Raw genomic sequence first — 20,493 nt, forward strand, 5'->3', positions numbered from 1 at the left:
CAACACTCACTAACTCCCAGTCTTGCCTTTTTTCAATTGTAACCCCTTATGATTGTAAGGGTGTGTTTGAAGGTTTTCAAAATATACATTAGATGAAATGGGGCCCACACTCTGGATTGCTCAATACTTAATAGGTGCAATTGAATTTCTATTTGCTAAACATAAATACATCATTCATAGTTAAAGGTTGAAGAAAAAACATGGTTTTCCATGATATCATTGTTAGTTACAGTTGAAGTTGGGAAGTTTACATACACATTAGCCAAATACATTTAAACTCAGTTTTTCACAATTCCTGACATTTAATCCTAGTAAAAATTCCTTGTCTTAGGTCAGTTATGATCACCACTTTATTTTAAGAATGTGAAATGTCAGAATAATAGTAGAGAAAATTATTTATTTCAGCTTTTATTTCTTTCATCACATTCCCAGTGGGTCAGAAGTTTTCATACACCCAATTAGTATTTGGTAGCATTGCCTTTAAATTGTTTAACTTGGGTCAAACGTTTCCGGTAGCCTTCCACAAGCTTCCCACAATAAGTTGGGTGAATTTTAGCCCATTCCTCCTGACAGAGCTGTTGTAACTGGGTCAGGTTTGTAGGCCTCTTTGCTCGTACACGCTTTTTCAGTTCTGCCCAAAATTTTGTATAGGATTGAGGTCACAGCTTTGTGATGGCCACTCCAATACCTTGACTTTGTTGTCCTTAAGCCATTTTGCCACAACTTTGGAAGTATGCTTGGAGTCATTGTCCATTTGGAAGACCCATTTTCGACCAAGCTTTAACTTCCTGACTGATGTCTTGAGATGTTGCTTCAATATATCCACATAATTTTCCTCCCTCATGACGCCATCTATTTTGTGAAATGCATCAGTCCCTCCTGCAACAAAGCACCCCCACAACATGATGCTGCCACCCCCGTGATTCACGGTTGGGATGGTGTTCTTTGGCTTGCAAGTCTTCCCCTTTTTCCACCAAACATATGGTCATTATGGCCAAACAGTTCTATTTTTGTTTCATCAGACCAGAGGACATTTCTCCATGTGCAGTTGTCCCCATGTGCAGTTGCAAACCGTAGTCTGGCTTTTTTTTATGGCAGTTTTGGAGCAGTGGCTGAGCAGCCTTTCAGGTTCTGTCGATATAGGACTTGTTTTACTGTGGATATAGATACTTTTGTACCTGTTTCCTCCAGCATCTTCACAAGGTCCTTTGCTGTTGTTCTGGGATTGATTTGCACTTTACGCACCAAAGTACGTTCATCTCTAGGAGACAGAACACGTCCCCTTCCTGAGGGGTATGATGGCTGCGTGGTCCCATGGTGTTTATACTTGCGTACTATTGTTTGTACAGATGAACGTGGTACCTTCAGGCGTTTGGAAATTGCTCCCAAGGTTGAACCAGACTTGTGGAGGTCTACAATTGTTTTTCTGAGGTCTTGGCTGATTTCATTTGATTTCCCCATGATGTCAAGCAAAGAGGCACTGAGTTTTAAGGTAGGCCTTGAAATACATCCACATGTACACCTCCAATTGACTCAAATTATGTCAATTAGCCTAGCAGAAGCTTCTAAAGCCATGACATTTTCTGGAATTTTCCAAGCTGTTTAAAGGCACAGTTAACTTAGTGTATGTAAACTTCCCACTGGAATTGTGAAACAGTGAATTATTAGTGAAATAATCTGTCAGTAAACAATTGTTGGAGAAATATCTTGTGTCATGCACAAAGTATGTCCTAACCGACTTGCCCAAGCTTCCGGCAGGGCAGGCGGAGGGGCAGTTTTTGGGTCGAGAGCCAGACTCGGTCCCCCGGTGTGAACACCGGGGCCTCACTGCGGTGGCGATCTGCGCAGGTTTTCTGGCGTCTCACGGCCCACTGAAGGTGCACATGAGCGGCGTCCCATGTCTCCTCAGCGCGCCTAAACCAGTCATCCACCACAGGAGCCTCGATCTGGCTCTGATGCCAAGGCGCCAGGAACGGCTGGTACCCCAGTACGCACTGGAAGGGGGAGAGGTTAGTGGAGGAGTGGCGGAGTGAGTTCTGGGCCATCTCTGCCCAGGGCACGAACGCCGCCCACTCCCCCGGCCGGTCCTGGCAATAGGACCGCAGAAACCTACCCACATCCTGGTTCACTATCTCCACCTGCCCGTTACTCTCGGGGTGAAAACCCGAGGTAAGGCTGACCGAGACCCCCAGATGTTCCATGAACGCCCTCCAGATCCTTGACGTGAACTGGGGACCGCGATCAGATACTATGTCCTCAGGCACCCCGTAGTGCCGGAAGACGTGTGTAAACAGGGCCTCCGCAGTCTGTAGGGCCATATGGAGACCGAGCAAAGGGAGGAGATGACAGGATTTAGAAAAACGATCCACAACGACCAGGATCGTGGTGTTACCCTGTGATGGAGGAAGATCCGTTAGGAAATCCCCCGAAAGGTGCGACCACGGCCGTTGTGGAACGGGTAAGGGTTGTAGGACAGGGTGAAAGGACAGGGTGAAAACAAAACGGGTTAAAAACATGGCCCACCTTGCCTGGCGAGGATTCAGTCTCCCTGCCGCCCGGATGTACTCCAGATTGCGGTGGTCAGTCCAGATGAGAAAAGGGTGTTTGGCCCCCTCAAGCCAATGTCTCCACGCCTTCAAAGCCTTGACGACAGCCAACAACTCCCGGTCCCCCACGTCATAGTTTCGCAACGCCGGGCTGAGCTTCTTTGAAAAGAAGGCACAGGGGCGGAGCTTTGGTGGCGTACCCGAGCGCTGAGAGAGCACGGCTCCTATCCCAGCCTCGGACGCGTCCACCTCTACTATGAATGCCAAAGAGGGATCTGGATGAGCCAGCATGGGAGCCGAGGTAAACAGAGCCCTCAGCTGACCAAAAGCCCTGTCCGCCTCAGCTGACCACCGCAAACGCACCGGTCCCCCCTTCAGCAGTGAGGTAATGGGAGCCGTTACCTGACCAAAGCCCCGGATAAGCCTCCGGTAGTAGTTGGCAAACCCTAGAAACCGCTGCACTTCCTTTACCGTGGTGGGAGTCGGCCAATTACACACGGCGGTCACTCTCCATCTCCACCCCTGATGTGGAAATGCGGTACCCTAGGAAGGAGACGGACTGTTGGAAAAACAGGCATTTCTCAGCCTTGACGTACAGGTCATGCTCCAACAGTCGACCAAGCACCCTACGCACCAGGGACACATGCTCGGCACGTGTAGCGGAGTATATCAGAATGATCTGTCAATAAAGTTCCCAGCTGCGCCTGAATCTACGAGCGCCTTATGCTGGGAATGCGGGGAAAACTCAGGAATATTAATATACACAAACATGTGTGCAACAGAGGGCTCTGGGTGAGCCTGGTATCGACTCACCTGGGGTGACACAAGACTGGATGGCCTATCTGGCCATCCAGAATCACAACAACTCACAGACTTCTGCCCCGTTGAAGCATGCGCATAGGTTTTGTGACGTTGTCAGCTAACCCATCTATACCTTTTATACTTCCAGTATGAGTCTAATCCTCCCTTTATGTCACATTTTAGAGGGACAGTCTGTTGAATATCTGTGGCCAGTTATGATGCAGGGTGACAACAGCCTTGAGTGTGTCCAGAGTAGATGTGTATGCTCACTAAGACTAGCAGAGTGAAGTGTGTTCCATCTTGCCATGCCAGTGAGTAACTCATTAGCCCACTTTAACGACTTCCTGTCTACTGACACTCTGATCCGTGCCTCAATCAATCACAACACAGCCATTTCTGAGAAACAAGCCCTTGCACAGTTTCACTGTCACACCTTCAGTACTATGAATTGTGTATACAAGGCTGCAATGAACAGGAACTAAGGTAGAAGAGCTCTTTCAGTTTCACACAAACAAAAATAAGTTTGCCAAAGATTTACAGATGCTGTAGCCTAGATGTTTTCTGGTGTATAGCCAACTCCTATGGGGGTTGTCATGTGCTACAGATACTGTACATTGTGGATGGTAGTTGGCTGAAGCAAGCTTAGTGTCGCGCTATGAATGTCTGAGGCTGATGCTCTTTGGCCATATTGAAAGCCACTTGAATGATACTGCACTTATACATTGAGGCTATATAATCTTATCATGCATTTTTCCATGTTTAAAGGACTGCAATTGACCCCTAAAATAAAGCTTGTTTTATGGCTCTGAATGCACGTTCAGCATGCAGTCAAGGCTAATGGCCACATTTGGAGTAGCTAGTGCTCTTAAATCGTATCCAGAATGACAGTAGGGTGAGGGCTATATGAGGGTTATATTCATAATAACTTATCTATCTAAATACACTTGGAGTAGCATTAGCTACAGGCTCCCGAGTGCAGCAGCGGTCTAAGGCACTGCATCTCAGTGCCAGAGGCATCGCTACAGACCCTGGTTAGATTCCAGGCTGAATCACAACCGGACGTAATTAGGAGTCCCATAGGGCGGCGCACAATTGGCCCGGCGTCGTCCGGGTTAGGGTTTGGCCGGTGTAGGCCGTCATTGTAAGTAAGAATTTGTTCTTAACTGATTTGCATAGTTAAATAAAGGTAAAATAAAAAAATAGCTACATTGTCAATAGGCAATGCAATCTAGGTAACTAGCTAGAAACAAAAGTATAATTTCATATTTGAAAAATACAATATCAAGAGTGCTGATGGATCAGCCAGTCAATCAAGAGCATGTTGGTTGATAATTTGTCACTAATGTCATTTTCAACCTTTGTTACTTTTTCTGGGGTTGTAAAGACTCTGGGTGGTGCCAGGCCTCAGGCCCCCGGAACCAAGATTCCCGCCAAAACCCCAGCTCCAGGTATGTAGCTAGCTAGCCTGCAATGTGCAGCACAATAAGTATCATTGACAAAACTCTGATTATGCCTAATTTATGCTGTTTATTTTTTGTGATACAGCAAGCGGCAAGAACAAAGGTAAATCGAAAAATGTATTAATTTTATTGAACCCATTAGTTCGATCAGGACTAGCCTTCAGTTGTTTCTTTGTACGATCTTTCACTGGCCTTGCAATAACTGTACATTTACGGTCTTCAAAAAGGCTCACTGTACCCTTTCAATACTCCCTAAAGACAACACTAGTGGACAGAGCAGTCCTGGTACTCCCAAGTCCCCCTCCAGCAAGACTCTTCCCGGGAAGCCCTTGGCTGTGGCCACAAACCAGGTGAAAAAGGTTGCGGTGGTGCGCACCCCACCCAAGTCCCCTGGCTCTCTCAAGAGCCGCGCCCCTGCACCCCTCACCGCAGCGGCCCCCTTGCCGGACCTGAAGAACGTCAGGTCCAAGATCGGCTCCACGGACAACATCAAGCACCAGCCTGGAGGAGGAAGGGTAAGTTCAGACTCTATTTGGTGTTACTACATGGCAATGTGCCTCACACAACCTTGATATTCCATTCCTCTCATTCACTGTCTCTTCATCTGCTTTAGTGTTTTACACAGGGATGGAAGCTCTCACTCCGATGACGAACTGTTGCGTGGCTAGTCGTTTTTGTTTTGAGAGATCTTTTTATCCATCTCAGACAGCTCACTTGAATTAGTGTAGAGTCCTCTGCTTTGAATCCCTTGAAGGATAACAGTCTCTTCCCCTACCTCTGCACTTTTCCAGGTACAAATAATTGAAAAGAAGATCGACTTAAGCAATGTGCAGTCTAAGTGTGGCTCCAAAGACAATATCAAACATACACCCGGAGGTGGCAATGTGAGTAACTAAGGGATGAACTCAACACCTGAGTCTTGAGTCTCTCTACAGTTATGATCATCGAAGCAACCTTTTTCGAAATTGGAAATGTCCTACCCCATCTTTGCTGGCTCTCGTCACAAGCTTAATTATCATAGGTGCACAAACTCTACAATGTACTCCTTTAAAGGATTAAGTGAGTCAAAATATGTCTGCCCTATGCTTTCATCCCTACAAGAAGTCAGATTCTCCCTTTCTTTTGGCATGGTCCTCATCTGTAGCCTTGCTGCATTTGACTACTCAAGGCTAATACTCCTTTTCCTTTACTTCTACTTTCAGGTCCAAATCCTCGAGAAGAAGTTGGACGTAAGCAATGTCCAGGCTCGTTGTGGATCCAAAGCCAACCTGAATCACACGCCTGGAGGAGGCAGGGTGAGTAACTAGTTTTGAGACAAAACCTTATTCACAAACCTGATCATTTCTGTTCCATCACTGCCCCGTCTTTTTGACCCTGTGGGAATCATGCACTCTATGATAAAAGATAGGAGAATAGTGCAACAATCAAATAAGCGAAAATCTCCCAATAACAAGCAATACCCTGTAGTATCATTAGCAGGCAGCGGCTACTTAGGGGTCTATAAATATTTTATAACTCGTTAAAGGGCATCATAGAAGCTTCTGTGGATACTTTTTATTGACTATTAAAAGTGTTAATGAAAGACAACATTTTTTAACAATTTTATTTGTTGATGATTTAATTTTCTGGTTGAAAAGACATCATAATAACCAGATTGCATCCAACTGGTCTCTGTTATAACCAGGTACAGTAAAGGTGTCTTCTTCATGATGAGATAAATACCTCATGGGAAAGACATCTTGTTTGGTTGTTATCTGGTCAGATTACAATCAGATAAAGACATATTTTTCTGGTTGCTAAAAATATGTTGAAAAACGTACTTATACAACCAGTATACAACCTAAAGACATAATGAAATGTAAATTCAACCAGTTGTGCCCACTGGGTAGGTCATTCATGAGAACAGATTTCACTGTCTCAGTCTTCCACACCTGCAGCCTTGCTGCTTTGGATTATTCCAACATAATGGTCTCTTTCCTATACCTCTATAACTATATCTTTCAATGTAAGCCTACTAGAAAGTGTGTGCTCCCCAGGCTTAGAGGGAAGCAAAAGTAATCCCGCTACCTAAGAATAGTAAAGCCCCCTTTACTGGCTCAAATAGCCGACCAATCAGCCTGTTACCAACCCTTAGTACATTTTTGGGAAAAATTGTGTTTGGCCAGATACAATGCTATTTTACAGTAAACAAATTGACAACAAACGTTCAGCATGCTTATAGTGAAGGACATTTAACATGCACAGCACTTACACAAAACATATGTGTTATGGCTTTTCATCCCCTGCTACATTGTGGATAAAGAGTTACCTGTCTAACAGAACACAGAGGGTGTTCTTTAAAGGAAGCCTCTCCAACATAATCCAGGTAGAATCAGGAATTCCCCAGGGCAGCTGTCTAAGCCCATTACTTTTTTCAATCTTTAGTAATGACATGCCACCCTCTTTGAGTAAGTGTCACTGGTGCCACTGGTGTCTATGTATACAGATGACACAACACTATACATGTCAGCTACTACAGTGACTGAAATGACTGCAACACTTAACAAAGAGTTGCAGTTAGTCCTCAATATTTCTAAAACTAAAAGCATTGTATTTGGGACAAATCATTCCCTAAACCTCAACTAAATCTTGTAATAAATAATGTGGAAATTGAGCAAGTTGAGGTGACTAAACTGCTTGGAGTAACCCTGGATTGTAAACTGTCATGGTCAAAATATATTGTTACAACAGTTGCTAAGATGGGGAGAAGTATGTCCAAAATAAAGCGCTCCTCTACCTTCTTAACAGCACCATCAACAAGGCAGGTCCTACAGGCCCTAGTTTTGTCGCACCTGGACTACTGTTCCGTTGTGTGGTCAGGTGCCACAAAAAGGGACTTAGGAAAATTGCAATTGGTTCAGAACAGGGCAGCACAGCTGGCCTTTGGATGTACACAGAGAGCTAATATTGATATTATATTGTTTTAACCTTTATTTAACTAGGAAGCCTAGGAACAGTGGGTTAACTGCCTTGTTCATTTGCAGAACAACAGAACTTTACCTTGTCAGCTTGGGGATTTGATCTTGCAACCTTTCAGTTACTAGTCCAACACTCTAACCACTAGGCTACCTGCCACCCAATATGCATGTCAATCTCTCCTGGCTCAAAGTGGAGGAGAGATTGACTTCATCACTACTTGTATTTATGAGAGGTATTGACATGTTGAACTAATGGCGCACAGCTCGGACACCCGTGCATCCCCCATAAGACATACCACAAGAGGTCTCTTCACAGTCCCCAAGTCCAGAACAGACTATGGGAGGAACACATTACTCCATAGAGCCATGACTACATGGAACTCTATTCCACATCAAGTAACTGATGCAAGCAGTAAAATTAGATTTAAAAAAACAGATAAAAATACACCTTATGGAACAGCGGGAACTGTAAAGCAACACAAACATAGGCACAGACACATGCATATATACACACACAGTAACATACACACTATACACGTACGCATGGATTTTGTACTGTAGATATGTGGAAGTGGTGGAGTAGGGGCCTGAAGGCACACAGTGTTTTGTGAAATCTGTGAATGTATTGTAATGTTTTTAAAATTGTATAAACTGCCTTCATTTTGCTGAACCTCTGGAAGAGTAGCTGCTGCCTTGGCATAATAAATGCAAATAAAAATACCTCTGTACTTTTCCAGGTAAATATACTTGATCAGAAGATCGACTTTAGTAATGTCCAGTCTAAGTTCTGCTCCAAAGACAATATCAAACATATACCTGGAGGTGGCAGTGTGAGTAACTAAGGGATAAACTCAACACCTGCATCTTGAGTCTCTCTACAGTTATGATCATCGACGCAAACGTTGGTAAAAAAGTTCCTGAAAAGTTCCTTTCCTTCTCTACTGGTCCCTTGTCATTACCTACAACCAGTCTAATGTATTTTTTTTATACGGAGTTCTGGTTTCGCCTCCTTTACCATGGTCCTCATACGCAGCCGTGCTGCTTTCTGATTGCTCAAGGATAACAGTCTCTTCCCCTACATCTGCATTTTTCCAGGTACAAATACTAGAAAAGAAGGTGGACGTAAGCAATGTCCAGTCTCGCTGTGGCTCCAAAGATAATATCAAACATACACCCGGAGGAGGCAATGTGAGTAGGCCTTACTAAAGGGTTGAACCCACGGCTCCCTGCAGAAACCGCTTTTGCCAAAGCCCTTCCCTTTTCCAATGGGATAATTTGCATCTGCACTAAGGAACTAGTCGAACGCCTTTGCACGGAAATCCCTGTCTCGATTGTGTTAATCTGTTCCAATCTGTGTGACTACAACTCTCCCACTGCTCCAACTGTGAGATATTAATATGTTGTGTTAACCAGTGGTCATAAAGCCTCTATCAACTGTCATGAGCGTGTCATATGCTGTACATAATTATAACAATAGATGTTGGCGAAATGGTCCAACACTTTTATGTTGCATGCAGTGGTACGCAACAGGGTTAGGTGTCTATTGCATTTCAACTCAGCCAATTCTGGAAGCCAATATTCATCATTTAAGTTTGAATATCAATTCACTCCCTGAATTTACCCCAACCTTAGCTAGCTAGTTAGTTGGTTGGTGAGCTAGCTGACCTAAATTGCTGGTTGTGTCAGGACCCTGTTATATCATATGACATCGGCTGCAACTGCCAAGGAAATCTTATGCAACGCTCATGACAACCTAAAGTAGGCTTAATGATGTTTCTCCCCACCCCCTCTAGAGAATATGTGTACCTGTCTGTTTTTCTGTGTTTGCTGATAAAATCATGTCTATAATCTTTACCTTTAAACAAAATGCAAAATGAGTACCTGGACGGGTACTTAATAAGTGACACCAAACTGATCAGCTGAGTTTTGTAGTATGCTTTTTTTTTTAATGAAATAAATACTTGCAAATGTCAAGCACACAAGCATCAAATGGGACAGAAGCCACCCTTAATGCCCATTAACAAAAGTGTGTCTGTCCTATGCTTCTGCTTGGAGTTGCCAGCCTATTGTAGTGAACAGCAAATAAGTGACCTCATTCAAGAGAGACAAAGAGCTTTGTGTCGAGAGACACCAGCCGGGCCCTTCACTCCGGGAGCCTGGCTGCATGTGATGAGGTCATCAGATCCAGAGCTTGGATTGTGAAATTTGGCGATGGGATCTAAAAGCATGGCAATGTACTGCATAACACAATAAATGTATGTAGCAATTTGAAATAACAGCAATGTCTCATTTTGAGATATCGCTACAGTTTGCATTCTAAATGAATGACGCCATAGAATGTGAGAATACTTAATAAACTGAAAACACTCTATTTAAAATATTCATTGAGTTTCAAATGATATAGTTAAATCAGCACGGGGATCTTGACTTTGAGTCAATCGGTATTGTCCAGTAATAGTGTGTGTTTATGTGTATCTTGTTAACAGTGTTTTACTCTCCCCAACGACCATCTGTCTTACACTAACAGGCCAAGGCAGAGGGCAAGGTCCTATGTGGTTGCATGCATCACAAGTCAACATCATCAATACGCATTTCTCCTCTACTTGGAGGAAAAATTTCATAAAATGATATGTATCGATTTTTCTGTTTTTGTTTTATATCCCTGCACAGGTTCAAATAGTCCACAAAAAGATTGACCTGAGCAATGTTAAATCAAAATGTGGTTCTACAGCCAACATCCACCACAAGCCAGGTAAGCCTTAAACTTAAAGGGACATTACACTACAAAATTAAAGTTTGTCGTACGTTTTTAGACTTCAAAAGTAGTCTTTCCCTCCCCAGTGACGTGTCCAGAACATTTTGAATGGGATGGCCAAGGTGGGGAACAGACCCAGTTTAGGTGGTCCATAAAATGTTGAACCTTAATTGATGCAAGGTGGATTTTTTCAATACAGTGTGTTCAATACATTAATGCTTAGGTTTGGTGTCTTCTAAACTTCCATCGGTAGTTTAATTAAACATTTTGTTTGCTCAGTGAAAGATCTCTTTTGAAGATCTCTTTTTGATCCTGAAAGGTGAGTGTCATTTATAGGGGTGCTTGATTTCTGATTTCCCAAGTGCAACACTTTGGGATGGACACCTAATAAGAGAAGAAAAAGATACTCTAAGATGGCGCTATATACAGTACCAGTCAAAAGTTTGGACACACCTACACATTCAAGAGTTTTTCTTTATTTGTACTATTTTCTACATTGTAGAATAATAGTGAATACATCAACACTATGAAATAGCACTTATGGAATCATGTAGTAACCAAAAAAGTGTTAAACAAATAAAATATATTTTAGACTCGTAAAAGTAGCCACCCTTTGCCTTAATGACAGCTTTGCACACTCTTGGCATTCTCTCATCCAGCTTCAACTGGAATGCTTTTCCAACAGTCTTGAAGGAGTTCTCACAAATGCTGAGCACTTGTTGGCTGCTTTTCCTTCACTCTGCGGTCCAACTCATCCCAAACCATCTCAATTGGGTTGAGGTCAGGTGATTGGGGAGGCCAAGTCATGTGATGCAGCACTCCATCACTCTCCTTCTTGGTCAAATAGCCCTTACACAGTCTGGAGGTGTGTTGGGTCATTGTCCTGTTGAAAACAAATGATAGTCCCACTAAGCGCAAACCACATGGGATGGCGTATCGCTACAGAATGCTGTGGTAGCCATGCTGGTTAAGTGTTCCTCTAATTCTAAATAAATCACTGACAGTGTCACCAGCAAAGCACCCCCACACCATCACACCTCCTCATCCATGCTTCACGGTGGGAACCACACATGCAGAGATTATCCGTTCACCTACTCCTTGTCTCACAAAGAAAGAGCTTAGAACCAAAAATCTCACATTTGGACTCATCAGACCAAAGGCCAGATTTCCACCGGTCTAATGTCCATTGCTCGTGTTTCTTAGCCCAAGCAAGTCTTTTTTTTATTGGTGTCCTTTAGTAGTGGTTTCTTTGCAGCAATTTGACCATGAAGGCCTGATTCACGCAGTCTCCTCTGAACAGTTGATGTTGAGATGTGTCTGTTACTTGAACGCTGTAAAGCATTTATTTGGGCTGCAATCTGAGGTGCAGTTAACCCTAATGAACTTATCCTCTGCAGCAGAGTTAACTCTGGGTCTTCCTTTCCGTGGCGGTCCTTATGAGAGCCAGTTTCATCATAGCATCGTAGTTTTTGCGACTACACTTGAAGAAACTTTCAAAGTTCTTGAAAAGTTCCGGATTGACTGACCTTAATGTCTTAAAGTAGTGATGGACTGTCGTTTCTCTTTGCTTATTTGAGCTGTTCTTTCCATAATATGGACTTGGTCTTTTACCAAATTGGGCTATCTTCTGTATACCACCCCTACCTTATCACAAAACAACTGATGGGCTCAAACGCATTAAGAAGGAATGAAATTCCACAAATTAATGTTCAACAAGGCACACCTGTTAATTGAAATGCATTCCAGGTGACTACCTCATTTAGCTGGTTGAGAGAATGCCAAGAGTGTGCAAACTGTTATCAAGGCAAAGAACAATCTCAAATATAAAATATATTTTGATTTGTTTAACACTTTTTTGGTTACTACATGATCCCGCGTGATTTCATTGTTTTGATGTCTTCATTATTATTATACAATGTAGAAAATAGTAAAAAATAAAGTAAAACCATGGAATGGTGTGTGGTGTATCCAAACTTTTGACTGATACTGTACATTGTTGGATTACTTCATTGAGTAAAAATGTATTTAATTTAATAACGGAGCATTTTCTAACATCCAAAGTTCCATATGCAACTACCAATGGGAGTTCAAAGTTGAAAGTTCTGGAAGTACCGCCATACAAAGGGTCGCTGAAAAGTTGCTGGCGGTGCTTTTCACCACCACCGCTGTAACGGTGCATTGCATATTACGTTACAATTCTGTAGCTCTAGCTAGCTCTTTTCTGTAGCTCACATCCAGCGGGCGGGGCACCAGCGAGCTGACTGGAGGACACAGAGGAACAACAGTTGGTTTACAGATAGGTCAATCATGGTAGCTGTAAATGTCTTTTTAACAATTGTATCATTTTGTCATTTCTGTAATAAGGTGGTGGGAATGTTGAGATCAAATCTGAGAAATTGGATTTCAAGGTCCAATCAAAGATCGGCTCCATGGACAACATTGGGCACGTGGCCGGAGGTGGACAGAGGAGGGTAAGACGAGAAAACATTATTCTGGAACATCCTTATACACTGGCCCTTAGGGAAAAGTAGCTTTGTCCCTGGATTACACATCTAATATCAGTGATATGTTTTTCATATTTCCCTCTGTCCTGAAGAACTTCTCTACTGCTTGCTCTGAGCTGTTCTTTTATGGCATAGCCCCCGATTGAATACCTTGTTTGGCAAATGCTCTGTGAAAATCAGTATTGATCAAGGCAACCGTAACATGGCAACGAATGGAAATGCATCCTTGTTACAAAGTACCGACACAAAATATTTTCATTATGAATCTTACATACTAACATAGTACTGTGGGGTCCCATGGCTGAACTGACAGAGATTGCTACTCCTGACATTGTTCTTGCATTAGGCTAAATACATGCACAGTATGTACTTTTAATACTTCAAAGTATCAATGATTGTATCTTGTTTGCCTGTCCGCGTTTGACCTTTAAGACATACATGAGCGTTAGGAATAGTGAGTGGTCTCATTGAAAATAGGCTAAGGCTGCATTGGACTCCTGGGTGACTGTGGCTGCCTAACCGCCTGCTCTCCTTACCCTTCTCTCACCCGCTCTCCTTCCGTGTGTACTTCATCGCACTGCTATGTGTTAATACCCACGATCTTCGATCCTGGCTTCCTGGGCCCAATCCGAAATCCCTAGACCCAACACCCTATGCACTTATGTAAATCTGATAGGGTTTAATTGGTACAAGTGATATGGTAGCCTATTAGAGGGCAAGATGCAGCTATTACTATATTAGTTGCACCTGTCAAATCCTTTCAGATCTCCACAAGTGCATAGGGTGTAGGAGTCCATTTGGGATTGAGTGCTGCTTTTCTTGTCTAAACTAACTAGGCTCCCCCCTCTGCCACATTAGTAACATCACAGCTATAGAAAGCTTCTTGCCCTGTTCTCATTCCATGATTTATTTTCATCCAACTAAATATTTTGTCACTTACATCACCTGGCACTTGGTTTGTTTGTGAGCATTATTATAATTTATCTTCTTCCCCCCCATCACATGTTTTTGTTGGATTTTTTGTTGTTGTCATCTTCCCCCCATTGCTGGGTGTCCTCTGTAGAAAGAGAAGGGGAAGGAAGCTGGAGACAGCCCATCAAACAAGGGCACGTACGGCCCTTCCCCTGCTGACACCCCCCCACAGTCACCCCAGCCCCTCCCCTCAGCACCCATCACACCCATCCTGATGAACCCGCTCATAAAGATTGAGGACTCCAGTAAGTACACAACATCCACCGGTGCCAAGCAGGAAGAAGGCGTGGAATGTTGTGTGTACACTGCAGTATATCTTGGATATTGAACGTTTACAACGCATCCCTGTCAGGGTAAATGGACACCATTTTCAAAATGTAGACACCAAATTTCAGGAGCAGGCAGCTCACATCTAATGCTTCAATTAATCTCTTTACCACCATACGGTGCCATATTATTATCCGAATATGTCACGGATCCCCCCGGTACTGCTGCTCATTCTGTTCACCAGTTCCGGAGGTCTACGTCACCGGCTTTCTAGTATTCACTGAACGGGATTCATTATCATCAACCCCGGACTGTCTTGTTTGATTACACACACCTGGTTCCCATTTCCCCTGATTAGTATGTTATATATGTGCCCTCTGTTCCTTCTGTCTTTGTTCACATGTCCGTTGGGGCAGCTGTTATGCTGCGTGCTTTATATATTGTGTATTATGGGTATCGTGTCGGTCCACAAGGTTTCCCCTCGCTCTTTTGTTTGGGTACAGCCCAGTGTTTTTGTATACGTGTTTGTTTTGGGTGTATTAAAAAACCCTATTGTGTATTCCTGCGCCTGTCTCCAAAATCCTTTATACCAGCGTGACAGAATAGTCTGAAAACATATATTTATTACTGAATGTCTTGATCTTTTTGGTTTGAACCTAAGGAAAGTCATTGATTGCATGCATATTTAGTGCAATAAAGGGCAATTTGGCTAGAAAATACATTATTTTGCCCTTGAAAGTTACAGTACGTGGATGACATCAGCATCATCAAATAAAGGAGTCCGGATGTCCACCCAGAATGCATACCGTTTCCACTGGTATTTACCTAGTATTAATAGGAACATTTGTCGAAACAATGTGTAAGTTCTGTTACTTACTTCAAAGATTTTAACACAATTGGTAATTTATTAGAATACATACCTAATATTTGATGTACCATAAAATAAAGTGCAACCGTTACCTCTGTGTGTACAGTTATGTCGATTGCGGCTGGCGTCCAGTGAGGCAGTCACATTGTTTTGGTCGCTGCTCGTGTGTTTACTATTTTTGTTTGCTAACTTGTGATCTGCAACAAAATACAGCAACTGTACATTTGCTATTACTGTCCTATCATTGTGTTTATTGTATTTATATTGTATATAGTGCATGTAGATTATGTGTAAAGTCCTTTTTCTATATTCTGTCTGTTTTATCTATTACTAGCAGCACCACTTCACTAAGTCAAATTCCGGGTGTGTGAAAATGTACTTGTAAAAGTGATTCTGATACCTTATATACCTTATGATGTACCCTCTCTTCGATCGGCAGATTGAGAGCCACAAGCTGACGTTCCGTGAGACGGCCAAGGCACGCACTGACCACGGGGCCGAGATTATCTCCCTGGAAGACGACCCCCTGTCCCACCAGCTCAGTACCTTGTCCTCCTCCGGCTCGATCAACATGGCTGACTCACCGCAGCTCTCCACACTCGCCGACCAGGTATCTGCCTCGCTGGCCAGCCAAGGCTTGTGATTGGCTGGTGGCACACAATGGCCGACCGGAAGTCTCCTGACCGACCACACTACTTTGACCGCCCACGTCAGAGGAGTCATGACGCCTGTCGCCTTCCTCCTCCTTTTCACGGGACTTTTTTATCTATACCCATCACTGTTTCTCTTCCATCACCGACTGTTCTTCTTCATGATGCATTATTGTTAGGAAAGAGGTCTTTAAAAAAAGAGATTCAAGTAGGTCAAGTTAGATTATTTAATTTCTCTCTTGATCTATTTTTGTTGTCATTATTTGTACCGTTTGTATAAATGGCCCTTCTTTAAGAGTTTAAAGAAAACAAACATCCAAACAAACCCAGGGTCCTACAAGTGTTTCTGGACATTATATTTGAACTTTCACCCATATTTAATTCACTTTAACTCGATAAGTCATTTTACTGTCACAATGACTGCGATTCGAAGCCCTTATTTTACAAATGTCCATTTTGATGTGCAAATGATCTGTGATGGCTGTCTCCTGAATGGCTTTTTTGATACATGGAAAACAAGAGGTTTGAGAGAAGTGGGCCCCCTTTTACAATGTATTGAACATAAGAAAACACATCATCCAGCTGCAAGTGAGGAAAGATGGGCTCATGTAGCAAAAGCTCTCATTCAGACAGTAAAATGCTTTTAGACCTCCCCAACCTGCTGTCTGCTTTGGGTGCCTCTATACACTGCATACCAAGGTAGTATAGTTCAGAGGTAAACATTTTCTTCATGGACAAAAGAAGAGGGATACAGAATGTTTAGCGTAGAAACCTTGGTTTGTGTTGGGCACACACTTTTCTATTTGTATTCTGTGGATATGACATGTATTTGATATGGAAACATTTGTATCGTGCCTGCTACTGTCAGTGTTAATTTATTTTCAATATTATTCTGTTATGGCTCTATTGTAAATGCGTTTCAGCTTTTGTCTTATGCGGTGTGGCAGTTTACATTTAATGTATGTAGGCTACTAGTGACAAAATATTTGTTAATTTTTAAAGAAGACATGAATTAGAGGGGAATACTAAATTACTGAATTACTAAATTAACAGGCTTAGCTATGCCAGGCAAATCATCTAACCAATTATGGCTTGTGTCGTTTAACGTAAGACACGTAATTTCAGTCAGGGACTGAATTTTTCACTAATTTGGCTTCAGATCACAGTAATGCAGTAGTTGGTAAACTCACCCATTTTTTTATGACCGACGCTTTCTGAGCTTTTAATTTCATGGACATGGCTTTGTAAAATGTACAGGATAACTGCCTCATAGTCAGTTGAGCAGCTAAGTACTAGAACCAAAAGTCAATACAAAATACTGAAAAAACAGGCAGTCAAAGGAAAGTCAAAACACAGAAGAAAAATTGCTGAAGTGACATGAAGAAATCGGTTACATTTATCATAATAAACTCTGCAACACATGTAGTCAAATTAACATAAAAACAAGCAGAAAAACATAGCTTCTCCCAAGAAATTAAAGGTAGACTCAGCAGTATGACATCATCATTCACAGTGGGGCAACTTCCTGCTTAAACACAATTCTGCCCGACTACATTGCAGACGCCTGCCAGATCTCACAATGCTTGGATAGGTGTTTAACTATCAGCTAAACACATCATATGATTTAGCAATCTGGTGCACGACTGCACAGTTGATGATGTGGCACGCAACCATTGGTTGATGCAATCCAACGCCTGAGCAGGCGAACGCAACCATAATAGTGCGTTCAAGAAAACTCGAAAATCAGAAAAGAACAGACTGGGAAGAATCTTGACATCAGTGATCTTCAGGTCAGACAAGTCGGAGCTCTAGGATGATGCCCGAGTTTCTGAATTGTAATTCCGAGTTGGATGACCGTCTGTTCAAAACTATTTTTCCCAGTCAGAGCTGTTTTTTTCCCCAGAGTTCCCAGTTGTCTTGAGTGCACTGAAGTCGGAGGTCGGAGATTTCCTTGTTCCGAGTTGTCTGGAACGCACCATAAGCAACAACTGAATTCCAATCGCCCAAGACTACCCCTATTGGTTATTTCAGGTTTGCACCCTCCCTTGAGGTATGTCCACGTTGGGAGGAGCTAATTGGCTGTCTTGGCAGATTAGAATTGTGTTCATAGATTTTTGTAAGCAGGAAGTTGCCTCGCTGTATGTGATGATGTCATATTGCTCACTCTACCTTTAAGTTAAAAAAAGTACCCTAAAAGGTTTAACCATCTGTCACATGGAGCAACGTACCGTTCGGATATATTTAGATTTAGGCCTACTAATTGCCTGCGCACGAGCATGCTCTCACGGGTTATAAAGCTTTGGGTCCTTTCCCTGAAACGTATACGACGGAAATGTACGAAACTGTCTCATATGCTCAAATGGATAAGTGTTTTATCCTAATGTAAACCCACTGTGGTTCACCAATCACCACTATATTATTCTCGTCATTGATTGCCTTCCTAACTCCGAGCAAACATACCATCTTAAAAGTCCTTGCATGGCATTTCATTTAAGAGTAAGCGGTCTGCCTCTCCTTTTACACTGTGCTTTCATTGTACATCCTGTAATATCTGCTTTGTCTATATAAGGATACATGTAGGTATTAGTGCGAGGGAATAGAAGCCAAAAGGCAACCCTTTCCTTTATGTGGAGATTAAGGTGCATCGATAACGTTATACGATTTTCCGGTGTGTGTGTTTGACTTGTATTGCCAATATATATTTCATTGAGGACTCGGAACTGGCCAGGGCATTTGAGAAAAGGTGTGCTTGCAACACTACAATCTGCATGCTAAACTGTTGGTTACTTTTCATCATAATGGACATCATTTGTTTGAATGTGTTAAATGGGTATGTGCACTGTGTTCTGTGTGGATTACTGGGACTAATATGTTGGAGGGCAGGTACTGATAAGTTCCAGTACTAACATTATCAGTACTCAAGGGAAAAAGTTGGGGAAAAGTTGTTTTTTTTTTTGGTGTTGGTCCTCTCCGCTAGCCTCTGTTCTGAGGGCAATGGAAAGAGTTTGCAGTAACACATTTCATCATCACCCTTTTGTTATTTTTGCCGCTGTACAGTTGTGTGGAAAATGTGATTGTTGATATTGTTATTGTGCATTTTATCAATAACTGGTGTATGATGATTCTTGTCGCTGTGAATTTAAAAAAATAAACCGTTAAACCATGTTTTGTCCTTTGCTCTGAAATCTCTGGTTCACATTACTAACAGCGAAAACACAACAAACGTTTGCGGTCAACTATCCCTTTAACTTGCACTGTTTACATTTTGTGGTTAACTAGCCCTAAACCCTCTGCAGTCTAAGCCCTGTCTAAGCTAACATATGGAATTGTTTTATGAAGGTAATACGAAGGATATTTGAGCCGTTTGATTTTGAATGAAGTACCAAACTGTTCGGACGTTACAGATTTAGTCTCATGGTCTGACGAACACTGCTCTAGCTCTGCAACGTTTCACCGCAGATGCAGAAGTATGACATCGTCGGATGCGGTGGATTGAGACGCATCCAATGCAAAAAAACGTATCTCTAGCTTAAACTGACGGATTTTGATCAGGAGTTTTTAAAACGCTAATTAGATTTCCGCAGGGCCATGGAAATCAACTCTAGGTTAAGTCTCAATATGTTTTCCAATACTGAAACACCAGTCAAACTGACACGACTACCAGGCAACCCTTAGAAGGTGTTGTGTAGGACACACTTCTCTCTGAATTATGAAGGGTTTACTATTGATTGGTGTATACTAGGAAGTGTTCTAAAATAGGTATGTTATGGAACTATTGCATGTGTGTTGAGCCCTAAATTAAGCATTGCAATCTCGATGCTGCACGGGGACATGCTTCAGTAAACTCAGATATCGTGCATGGACAGATGTGTCATTAAAATGTAAGAAATCTTATAGGAATAAGAATTGTTCCATATTTTCCTGTGAGATGAAAGGTGTTTTATTATAGAAGATTATGGCATTTTGTCCACTATCAAAGTCTCAGGACAGTCAGGTTCAGATATGGTGGAATCCCTCCAAGTGGAAAGCAGACTAGAGGAGAAGTTTGGCGCAGACAAAGGGAAAAGTGTTCTTGCATGGGAGATCATTCCACCTACCCGCTTTGGTACCGGCACCGCCACCCCAGTTTGTGACAAGTGTTCCATTCCTCTCTCATTACTAGGCTTTTTCGGATTAGAGTTGACAAAGTCCACCTTGGACCTGTCCAGATCAAATCCATGCACCTTCCTTCTGGAGGTCGCTCAGCCGATTTTAGTCGGTCCTCTTTGCAGAGTTGCTGATGAACTCGTACTCTTCGGAACTGTGCACTGAGGCCAGGTTCGTTCCGTGGGTCAGGTATTGCAACTCTGCGTCAGCCCAGGTCAATTGTGTGGAGAAGGGCTTAAAGCAGCGGCTGTTGAAGTATTCCCAACCACTTTGGCAGGGGTTCTGGGGGTTAATATGCATCCTGGTCAAGTAAGGGATTTCCCTGCCTGGCATCTAGTCAGGCTAAGGGTACAGACTAAATTAATAAGCATTGACATGTTTCTCTCTGTCACAAGGTGGGAAAGAGGATGAAGTATGGTCTTAGGGTCTGCACTGCAGCTCTGGGTCTGTGAGAAGAGCTGGGAGGCAGGCAGAAGGTCCTACCATTTTAGCACCCTTAATGAGGGTGGCAGTGACGTCATGACGTCATTGGCAGATGGTTTGTGGACATAGCACATTCAACTAAGC

General features: G+C 42.7%; 1 protein-coding gene across 20 annotated transcripts in view; it reads left to right on the plus strand.

The window, feature by feature from the left end:
- mapta (microtubule-associated protein tau a) overlaps window positions 1-18,945 on the plus strand; it is a 41,076-nt gene extending 22,131 nt beyond the window's left edge. For 13 of the 20 annotated variants that reach the window (XM_045701868.1, XM_045701876.1, XM_045701880.1 and 10 more), the window contains 9 exons: window positions 4,732-4,795; window positions 4,893-4,910; window positions 5,066-5,322; window positions 5,599-5,691; window positions 6,010-6,102; window positions 8,860-8,952; window positions 10,435-10,516; window positions 12,884-12,990; window positions 15,570-18,945. In XM_045701868.1, coding sequence (XP_045557824.1) covers window positions 4,732-4,795; window positions 4,893-4,910; window positions 5,066-5,322; window positions 5,599-5,691; window positions 6,010-6,102; window positions 8,860-8,952; window positions 10,435-10,516; window positions 12,884-12,990; window positions 15,570-15,773 — 1,011 coding nt within the window. In that variant the 3' untranslated portion in view covers window positions 15,774-18,945. 20 annotated transcript variants of the gene reach the window in all.
- Window positions 18,946-20,493: the final 1,548 nt, after the last annotated feature.

This window comes from Salmo salar, chromosome ssa19, assembly GCF_905237065.1.
Source record: "Salmo salar chromosome ssa19, Ssal_v3.1, whole genome shotgun sequence".
NCBI classification, from domain to species: Eukaryota; Metazoa; Chordata; class Actinopteri; order Salmoniformes; family Salmonidae; genus Salmo; species Salmo salar.